Below are 11561 nucleotides of genomic sequence, written 5' to 3' on the forward strand. Positions count from 1 at the left end.
GACAGCATGCAGTTTGTCATTTGAAGAAAAAATGAAAAGATTTCTTAGCTAATCATTCCTTCACAACTTTTTGTTAGGAGGGGATATGCTGAAGAGGATAAAGTTTACAACGAAGTTCTAGGTTTTAAGCATGTAAAGTTTGAAGTGTATCACCATTTAACTGGTTAAATTTCTTGTCTTAACTTCTTCTGTGGTAAACCCACTGGACTTTCTGGTAAGCCTTACTAAACCTTAGTCCTGTGTTTTAAGGTCTATCAGCTCTATGTAAAGCACTCATGTGGCCACTGTAATTTAGTTTCAGTTCTTGAGATTGGAAGTAACTAGATGGAAATAAATGAGATTCTTAATAGACTATTTGATTTCAGTGCAAAGCACTATATGACTTACTTATCTAAAAGCTTACAGTAAATTTTAGATTTTTCAAGCATAATGATATCTGTAGTAGAGACAGGATTTACTTTTTATTTCTTATACTAATTAACAGTTCTTCCACTGTTATTAATGGGGATAAAACATTCTAGGTAGATGTTAGGTAAGTGTTGAAACAGTCCCTTGCATCTCTCAGAACTTGAAAGGCTTTAAATCAACTTCTTGTCTTTACCAACTTGATATTATCAGCACGTAAAATCAGTGCTCTTTTGTCAGATATCTACTTGAATTAGAGTTAGAGTTTGTTGTTAACAGAAGTTGCCCTTGTTTTTTTTGCCTTGATGCAAGTAGAAATGACTGAATTTCTGCAGCAAGTTACCCTTTCCTGGAAGTAACTCCACTGGGCTGGCCCCGCAGATCAGTGCTTGGCTTTGTGTCTTCACAACATTTTTGTGCAAATGTTGGTACACGCATCTGCTCCATGTCTTTGCTGAAGCTGTAATGTGCTAAATAAAAATGGACACAAATAAAGATATTCTTACGGGACTGGTATGATGCCTCAGTATTTCTTAAGAACCTTATACCTCAACAGTGAAAACCTGGCTACTTTAGGAAGGCAAAAGATCTTTACAGGGTATTCACTTTTTTTTTCCCCTCCCTGAAGTTCATTACTGTGAAACCAGTAGAAACCTCTTAAACTCCAACTCATAAAGAGTGTCTCTGCCTCATGCCAGTCTGAGGGTACAGCCAGGCAGATTTAGGGCATCAGACCCTTACAGGAGAGTTTGGAATGCAGAACTCTTCCCAACAGTGAGCACCATGAGCATCTTTCTAGGCTTCATAGCCTGCCTTACCTGGGAATCATCAAGGTTTAGGATTCTCTAGAAACAGAGAGGAAAGACTCTAAACTGCAGGGATTTTGAAGTTTTTCCTCTCCCATGAGTTTCCTGGTATTCCATAAATGACCTCAACAAACAATGCTGAATACTTACTAGCAGTGGTGTTCCACTTATCTAAGACTGATGTTGCCACTCTTTATAGGACATTTCATCTGCTTTATCTGATACCTTTCCAAGCTCAGCAAAAAAAGGAAAATAAGTTCAGGAAAACATAACTTCCCCCACCAATGATAACATCACCACTAGTGGTAAAATAATGAAAACTCTCCAACCCAGAGCAAGCCAATTAACAAAGTATAGAAATTCTTGTAAGTAGTGGAAGGTGTGACTAGTATTTGCCACGTCAAACCCTCGCTACATTTAATTTGACAAATAAAAGGAAGTTTCTTGAGTTTGCATTCCAGTCTTACCAGCTCTTCCTAAATAATCTGAGAATCAACTAAAATTTTTATTACTAATTCCTTAGTCATCTTCCACCCCATTTCTTATTCCACAAACAATAGTTTCCTTATGCAAAGGAGTTTTAAAAAACAAAACCGCAAATCCTTCAAGGTAATGAGAAATCCTCATTTTCTGTAAAGGGCACCTAACAAATATGACAAACGTCTTGTTTTCTAGACAACTTCTACATTCAATGTGATGGAATGAAACTGTTCTTGAGGAATGACAACCCAGGGCTACTAAGGAAGTCCTCAGATATGCAACCATGTTGTTACAGCTTCTTGAAAATTTTGTTTCCTACTAATAGAGAAACCGTTAAGAGATTCTGTAGCAAAAAATCTTCAGATGACCACATGAACTCATTAAATAATCAAGTAAAAATAATTGAACTTTGAATTAATTTAGCATACTTTGGAATGCAATGTAGTTTATACCTTTGCTGAGGCTATAAAATTAAAAAAAAAAATTATATTTTGTATTACTGGATCTTTGTAGGAGAAGAATACACAAGGATTTCTTAGACATGTCTAAGTTCTGCTTGAGAAGCAAACAGACAAAAACTACACCCCAAAGAACACCCGAACCTTGACAGATGAAAAGAGGCACACAGGCTGTTTCATAGGAAATAGCGCTACAGTTCAGACTATGCAGTTCCTACTGCAGTGTCCTCTGCTCTTTCCCAGATCCCAAACTACTGTTGTAGTTTGGATTGTCCGTTTCTTTCCATCTGCCTTACACAGCCACTGTGGCAAGGGGTACTTAATTCTTTATTATTACTAAATATTATTATATAATAAAGCAAATTATTTCATAATAATAAATTATATTTTATTTAGGAAAAAAACACTTTGAAAAGGGTATCCCTTATCCTAAGAGAGAAAATAACCCCACAAAGGCCAGTCTGTAACAGGAAGAAGCTAAATAACTGATGTCCAGTGACAGTGACAAACCTTTTAAAGCTCCCTCTCTTTAATTACTCAATTAAGAATTGAGTAATTATGGTGTGCTTCTGCTATAGCAGCTACATGCTATACACCTGAAAGAATAAAGCACCTATCTCACAACAGTGCTGAATTCTCATTTTTAATCATTCTGTTATTGACTGCCTGTATCATCCCACCTCCCTGATGCTCAATGTCAATGTTGCCATCCATTCCTGACACAAAATTGTTGTAAGAATTGTTATAAGGATTTTGAGCTCATATGTCCATTTCAAATGTTTAATTTTTGCTCAGGTACCTAGAAAATGGTATAGGGAAATAACAGACATGTACTTTTAGATCTGGACTGTGACACTAGTTCATTATCCATATTCCTCCTCTCGTGGATGCTGAGTAAATTCCCACTCATGGATGCATGCCCTTCCTTTGTTACTGTTGCCACCTACAGGAAATCTTAGACCAGAGTGTCTTTTTAGCAATGATACTGCATAAATAAAACCTCACAGAAAACTATAAAAGCAAGGCAGGTGGAATAAAAGGACGTTCATTGTCACCCATTTTCCCCTCAAAAATAAAATAATAATTAAAAAAATATTCACAGCATTCAGACTAAAATATTTCTGCATTTTTGCATATAAAAATATTGCAATATTTCTGCATTTTTACAGCTGACTTGTCTCCACTCCCAGTCCCACAATAGTCCATAAAATTTTGCCTGTTCCCAGAAATGAGGCATAATCTGTTAACTGAGGAAGAACTGAGATGGTCTTCACCTGTTTGTTTTAAATCCTCCAAGGAACCCAGCTTATTAAAATACAGAAATGAAAGTCTAGTTTATAAACTTAACTCTGTCAGGAAAAGGGGAGGTGTGTTTAACTTTGTGCTGCCTCGTCTAGGAACAAATATTGCTTATATAATATACTAAGTCTAAATCCAGAAATCACAAAAAGCAAAGCAGTCCCATTTAAAAGATGGGAGGATAAGCAGATAGGAGTTAGGGAACTCAGTCTTCAACTTCCTAATGGTAGTAATCATCTGATTTCCTAGCAGGGCTTTAAAATACATAAAATCAGCTTTATCCAAAATATCCACAGAGCTTTCTTTTTGTTAGTTTGACTAATTCACATTTCAGGTATTTGAGCTCAATATTACCCTTTTCAGAAGTCTTTCTTGTCTTTTCTTGCTAGATTGCTAGACTTCAAAATAGTTTTAGTATTTTGGGTTCTTAGATCAGGAAAGTTTGATAAGCAATGCCAGTAAGATTCTTTCTCACACAGATGGGTCAGACCGCTTCTGGAGGTATTTAATTTCAGACCACAGTAAATCATATCCCCCAAGACCCGACCTCCACATTTTTCAGCTGTCTGTACTCTAAAACTCTGATTTACAAAAGTTAAGCATAATGTGATTTTAACTTTTCATAGAGCTCTCCCTTTATTTATAATTTCAGAAAAATTACTCATCACTCAGCAGAATCGAGGAATAATTTGAGCCTAACAATCTGTGGGCAATTATAGTCTTTTATATGACAAGTGTATCTTCCATTCCTGGTATTTTCCCCCATATTGCAACTAACTGTAGCACTTCCCTAATTCTATAATAGAGTGGACATACCTTAATAACCTCTTACTATGTTCTGTGATTTTCTGCTACAAAAACCCCTTTTCATACAGCATCTCCTTCCACATCTCATACCCCATGACATTTCATCAGCTCACAGGGATAACATTTAACTAACTTCTCAAAGTTTAGGCCAGACACTCTAAAGATAGCTCATATAAACTCTTACATCACCAGAAAAATTGCTCCTAAAGACATTTGTATACAACTACGGTCAATTACAGCCTTAGAACACAGGGGTTCCTCTCCTAAACATTTCTGTTCTAGAGTCTGCATAACTGCTCACACTCAAAGGCAAGAATTCTCCCCAATAGTGAGAAGAGAGCAGGAGGGATGTGAGTGTGCACATAGACATTCCTTTCCTGCAGAATCCAACATCACTCTAGAATGAATCATGGGGTGACATGGGCAGCGCGTCCTGTCCTGGCTAAACTGATGCTGTGTTTGAGGGGTGGACTTGAGCATGGGCACCATCACAGAGGTTCTGGATGTGAAACAGGCAGCATGACTAAAGCCTCACTGGTATGGAGGACGATGGCTGAAATGTCAATATGGTAGGACCAGGCAGCTTGAGTGTATCAGTCCCGCAAATCTACCAAGGCAAAAGCTCACAGTGCGGGGATCAACCATTGGATGGCTGGAAACACCATTTGTAACACACCTCTGTCCTGGGTCTTGAAAAGCAGGTCTTATGGGGGCACCGTGCACCAGAAATAATTGAGTCAGACAATGGGACTAATTTCCAAAGCAACCTCATAAAACACTTGGGTCAAAGAGCATGGCACTGTGTGGGAATATCACATTCCCTGTCATGCCATCGCATCAGCCTCTGGAAAGATCAAATGATGCAATGGATGGTAAAAGACCACACTGAGAGCAGAGGGTGGTGGGGCCTTCACCTCCTAGGAAGCACATTTAGCAAAGGCCATTCAGTCAGTCAACACGGAGGGATTGCCCAGCAGCTGGTGTGGCCCAGTCTAAACTTTTGCTTATTGTACAAAGGGATAAAGTTCCTGCAGTGAACATTAAAAACATGCCGGGGAAAAGAGTCTGAGTTATCCCTACATCAGGCAAAGGAAAACCCATCCCTAGGATTGTTTTTGCTCAGGGACCTGGATGCATGTGGTGGGTCCTGTGAAAGGATGGAAAAGCCTGGTGGTCAAAGGGACTTGATTTTGGGAAAGAATAGCCAATTAATTATATTAATTACTGTGTAAGACTGTGCCCATCACCACATTGGCCACCCCATGGAGCCTGTCTGTGCTGTGCTGGATTTGCTCTGACCCCAACTCCCTTTTGATCACACATTAATGAACTTTGATGAAACCATGAGCACAGCAGTGATGGATTCAGAACTTCTTTCCACATGCAACATTCAAACACCACACACCTTCTCTCCTGCCTGAAAACTGGTTCTGACAGATGGAGCCCAGGGTCATGCACTCAGTGAGCTCAGTGGGCTTTTATAGGGATGGTCCATAATTTAAGGGAATTTTATGTGTCTGTGTATATGTACCAAGAGAGGAAACTGATGAGGTTTTGGGAAGTGGGATATGGCATTACAGAACTTCTATGGAATAAGGGATGCCTGCTGTCCTGACTTCAGCTGTAATCCAGGGAATTTTCTTCCCAGCAGCTGTGAGTGCTGTATTTTAGATTCAATGTGAGAATAATACTGCTAACACACTGGTGTTCTGCTTGTTCCTGAGCAGTGCTTATCTTAAACCCAGGACTTTTTTGTGCCTCATGCTCTACCAGTGAGGAGGTGTGGCAAGAAGCAAGGACCTAAGCTGGCCAAAGGGATATTCCATATCCCAGATTAGCATATTCAGTAAGTATATAAACGGGGGAGATTGGCCAGGAGGGGCTGATCGCTGCTGGGGGTGGGATGGGCTGGGCATCAGTCAGCAGGTGGTGAATAATAGTATCGTGCATCACTTGTTTTGATTTTTTTCCTCTCATTAAACAAAAAGTATTTTTATCTCATTATAATTGTATTTTTATCTCATTAAAAATAATTATATTTCTATTGTAATCAATATCACTTGCATTATAGAATTTTATTTAGTTTAAATTATTACACTGTTCTTACCTACACCCACAAACCTCTTCTTTCCTGATTCACAATTGCTCAAAGTCCCCTCCAGCCTGGGACTGATCACTTCCAGGAATGGGGCACCCACAACTTATCTGCACAACGTCTGCCTCCACTACCCTCATGGTGAAGAATTTCTTCCTAATACAGAATAGCAGCGAATTAAGACAATAGCTTCACTATCATAAATAAATGATTTACTGAGGCAGCCAGATGTAAAAAGGTGCGCATTTCTTTTGGAAAAAAAAAAATCTTCCACCCACCCTATTTGCTTATGTTCTTCCACTTTTAACATGGGTGCTAACATCAGACATGAAGGTTGTGTGTAAAAAGAGATTTATTGTTACACAGATGCAAGGCAGTTACACGCATTCCAGTTCCAAGAAAAGCAGGCAGTTCTACTCAGCTTCACCTCTTCATTTCTTGCTTGTATCTTCACTTCAAAGTTGCTGCAAGGTGTTCATCTGTACGTCCTCTAAGAACAACTATGCGATGCTACAGCGACTCCAGAAATTAATTTATTTCTTTTTCTTCCCTTTACCTTTCTTGCCTCCCTCTCCTTGCTGAAGACTTTGATCACTACCTCCCATCTTCTGAGTTCTTGTTTTCAGTTTGGGAATGGTTTCTGCAGCATACAGCATCACTGATTTACCTAAAATACAGGGAGAGATCAATTGATGCCTGCTACGTTAACAACAGATATGAAGCCTGGCAGATCTGCTTCCTTCCCCTGGAACAGCAAGCAGCTTGTGAAAAATTCTTGGGGAAAAAAATAAAAATGCAGGACTGATAAGTGTCACATTAGTCCGGAAAAGCTACATAACCTGACAATCTCCAAAGTGTCTACATGCTTTCTGCTACTCTTTCCATCCACCTCCTACTGGTCCAGAACACTGGTGACAGAATGATCAGGCAAATGCAACACACATTTCTGGAAAGGCACTGCTGCCCTCCAGCAGGACTCTGGTTTTAAATCATCTCTCTCTGTCAACACTCTTATGCCACTGTACACCCAGCACTCTTCTTGCTCTTTCCTTAAGATATATACTGTTTCACTTTTACATAGGGATTCATCTCCAGAAAAAATGCAAAAGATTAAATTGACATTCAAGATTAATAATTCGTACTAATTAGTTAAGGGCAGCTGCTTCATTGTTAATTTATGAAAACAGCCAGTGGAAAATTCAGTTGAACTCAGTATTGTGTTTTATCAATTCAGCGTCCATTCTTATGCCTAGATGATGTATGTATCCTAAAAAAAACCAGTGGAATTTAGCCATTTAAGAACTAAACTGTTTTAAATGTCAACAAAGCATTGTTGACAAAACTGAACAGAGGCCTGGCTCCACAGAGCAATCACACAATGTTCCCCACAAGCCCCCCCAATGACACTGCTGCAGAAGCAGCAGAATAAAAGGCAACAGCATTTTACAAACTTTACTCAATGCTCACAACTTAATTTTGTTGACTTATACAAGCAATGAGATTTAATGGTAAACTGTAGGATTTATAATAGTTAAAACTAATTAAGCAGGCTGTTAATATAAAACAAACCAAGTCTTTCTGGTTTATTAACAGGCGAGGTACCTAAATCCAGGCACTGTACTCACGTGTCGGAAACTGAGGTAAACATGGGTTGCCATCATCTTGTTTGAGCTGGATTCGTACTCTACCTCTGTACTGCACATCTCTGTTCCATTCTCTGGGATACATCTTGTTCTTCTGCCACACAAAAGGAGAAATGTATTATAACGTGCATTTGAAGACACAACTGTTTCAGAGGCACTGCTGAAAGCAACTCCAGGTACTGAGCAATTTTGTGAGTAAACTGTTACAGGGACCATTTTATGTCCCCAGTGGTCTGAACCACAGGGGCACAGGTTTTTGTTTTATCTCCACTGGTACAAACCCTTCTGAACACCTAGGGATAGCAAGTGTTAGGTCACAATCACTGATTTTGGCTAATTACAGCCTTCATTCTTGATGAAACATCACAGGTTTCTCAGTACAGATGGTGTGCACTGTCCAGACACTTCTGAAAAACAAACTGATTTTGTAGCAGGCTTTTGGGTACCTCTGGAAGTGGACCTGTTTTCTTCTTAGAAAAAACAACAGTTCTAAATTAATAACTACTTCAAGAAATGATGTGTGAAGTTACCTCTCATTCCCAGACTCATTCCCTAAGGAAAAAGTAACCAATAAACTATTTCAAGAGCAAGCATGTACTGCAATAAAAAGCTAACACTGTCTGGCTGAAACATAACTCCAAATGACTATGAAGACTTCAATTATCAGAATCCTATTCCTATACAAGATTAACTGTAAAGGTCATTACCTTCCATTAAAAACATCTGTTTTTAGAAGCTTAATTTGCAGAGTTGCAGCTTGCAAGAATAGCTTTTATTCTGACACACTTTTAAACATCCAGGAAAGTCTTCTAAGAAGGATAGTACAACAGAAGTAATTTTTAATAAGCTTTAAAAGTCACATTGTCTGAGAGATCTGAGATAAGATACTCCTGACTTGCATAAGGAATGCAACATTTACTTCACTATTATGGTCAGCTATCAAATAAAGCAAGCCAAGCTAGTAACAAAACTTCCGAACCACAACTTATAAAAAAAACCACAAGATGAGAGAACAAACAGGCATAACTAATTTGGAGGTTTTTTGTATGTGGGACTTTTTTTTTAATTACCTCTAGTAACACATTGAATCCTACTGCTGCACATACATCTTGGATTTCTGTAGATGTGGGATTTTCAACAGCCTGTTAAAACAATGTGTTAAAATTAATTAGTTTTCAACTATGACCTGCCAATAAAAAAAAATACCAGTTTCTCACCTTATATTCAGTAATTAGGAAAAGCTGATGGGGAAAGAGAAGGTACAAATCTAGTGTAGAAGTCATATGTCAGTGATGCTGTGCTTTAGAAAACATAAAAAAACCCCAAAGAACTAAGACACCAGGAAACAGATGAGATAGAATTCACTAGGACAGGGAAGCAAGTTAAAGAATCACTTAGAAAAAGTAATTGAAATTAACAGTTATTGTATGTACAGAGATACCAAAAGCTGTGAATTTGCTGTGAAGCAGCAAACTTACAGCAGGGACTGAGGAAGAAAAAAACCCACAAAATTTCTATACACAAGGCAGGAGGTTATTCCCATAGGTAGACCTTTGATAGGAAATTTTCATACTCAAGAAAGATTTTATTTTTAAAAAAACCCCAAACCCTAAGCAGCAAAGAAAGCCCTTTATATTCCCAGAACTGCTTGCTAAAATTATTACAAATGAGTAACATGACAAAAAACTACTTCTGGACAGATCCAAAGCAGCAATAACTACCATGCCTGTGTGTCACATGCACAGCACACAGAGTACAGGCTCATATAGTCAGTCACCAGCACCCAATCATTAGCCAGCTACTCTTTTCTGCATTGCTTTCAAATTCTGCAAACTATCTGTGTTGGCAGCTGAGTGTATTCAGCTCCTCATTACTTCACCTGCTTGCTCAAGGTGCTGCTCCCATGAAAGCAAACACTTCAGCTCAGGACTCTCCTGCTAAATTCACATGCTAGGACTAGGTCACCTTCAAATACACTGTTATTTCCATGCCATGGGGGAATGGAAAGATCAGAGAGATGTCTGATCTTTTCCAACACTCTACACACTGCTGCATTGCAAAACAAAATGTCCTATTTTCCCTGCCACCCATGAAATTACCTTGTCTATAGGTATCCTTCTTCCTTCTGCTATTGTCTTCTTGTTATTCAAATAAGCCGGATAAATGCAGATGAATCTAAAAAGAGAAAACAGCAAGTTTTTAAGCAAGCTATATCAACTCCTTAATGCTTAAGCAGTATTTTCCTAGTAAAACAGAAAATAAATGTCATGGCTACAACACAGAAGTTCCCACAGCAGCTTAGAACAACCATTTGTTTTCCATAGACTGCTTAACAAGATGCTGCAAAATCCCACTTTGAGTCATCATGGACACTGCACAACACTATTTTTTGGGCACTATGCGTACAAGGGATGACACTACCCACTCTGAGGAAAAAAAAACAAACTCCAAACCAAAACCATGAGGCTGAAATAGAACCCTTTGAACTATTTCTTACGATCTTGAAGCATAGTACGCACGTATTTCCCTGAAAATAATTAACATTTTCTGAAAAGGTTTCACTATGCTATTAGCTAAATTCTGTGATTGTTTTGGTTTTTTTTTTTTAAAGACACACAGAAATCACCCCAGATTTGGGTACATTTCTAAAAGCTACTGAAACACAGCGCTCCTAGAAACTGGCTTAAAGATTTTTCAATAGATTTACACTTGTCAAGCACATACACGGGATTAGCATGAAAGAACCTCAATTATAGTAATTAGACAATTAAAAAAACCAACTAGCTGAGACTAAGGGGATGTGGCAGAAGACTCGCATTGATTTTATTAATAAGGATCTATGAAAGCATAAGAAAATAGTTAAAATGAGTAAAACATAGGGTGCAGACAGATTCCAATTAGCTGAAGGACAAGAGACTGACAAGGATCACGCTCCTGGCTGCCTCTAAAAACCTCCAAATCACCTCAACTTCTACTGTTTTCTCCTTCTCTTGTCTAGAGGTGTTCTCCACTCTGTGCTACTGCCATCTTTATGGGCGGACTAGCTCTGGGCTCTGCCTGGGAACTCCAGTCTCGTCGCTGACTTCCCAACCACCCACAAGTGTCACCACCACCCCTTGTCCCACGGGGATTTAATGCCAAGCACCATCATTCCTCGCTCCAAGGGGATTGAAACCACCACCCCTTCCTCCGCGCGCGTTTTCTCTTTCTCGAGCCCTGACTGACACGTAAACAAAGGAACGCAGAAGGACCCGACCCAAACAAGCCGTGCTCACGGTACCTCTCCTTGTCCGCCGGGGACGTGGCGCCGGCGGCGGCGGCCATGACAGCAGTACCTCCCCTGCCCCGCCCCGCGCCACGGCGGCGGAGAGGGCCCGTCCCCAGAGGTACCATACGAGATTCTATTGGTCAATAGGGCCATCTGTCAAAAGCCGCAGCCTGTGAGAAGGCGTTTACGTCAGCGCCGAGGCCGGGCACGCGACTTCCGCCAGGCTGAGGGAGGGGCGGTGGGAATGGCGGCGCGTAGGGCCGGAGCTGTGGGGGTGTGCGGAAACGCTGTGGCACACAC

The 11561-nt window shown here is 39.7% G+C and overlaps 1 protein-coding gene across 1 annotated transcript; it reads right to left on the reverse strand.

The window, feature by feature from the left end:
* Window positions 1–6684: 6684 nt before the first annotated feature.
* Window positions 6685–11353, reverse strand: SRP19 (signal recognition particle 19). The gene is made up of 5 exons (XM_058043654.1): window positions 11274–11353; window positions 10093–10168; window positions 9064–9135; window positions 7976–8087; window positions 6685–7017 (listed from the first exon to the last, which is right to left on the reverse strand). The coding sequence occupies exons 1-5, from the start codon at window positions 11315–11317 to the stop codon at window positions 6884–6886; spliced, it is 438 nt and encodes a 145-aa protein (XP_057899637.1). The 5' UTR covers window positions 11318–11353; the 3' UTR covers window positions 6685–6883.
* Window positions 11354–11561: the final 208 nt, after the last annotated feature.

Source organism: Melospiza georgiana, chromosome Z, assembly GCF_028018845.1.
Source record: "Melospiza georgiana isolate bMelGeo1 chromosome Z, bMelGeo1.pri, whole genome shotgun sequence".
Lineage (NCBI taxonomy): Eukaryota > Metazoa > Chordata > Aves > Passeriformes > Passerellidae > Melospiza > Melospiza georgiana.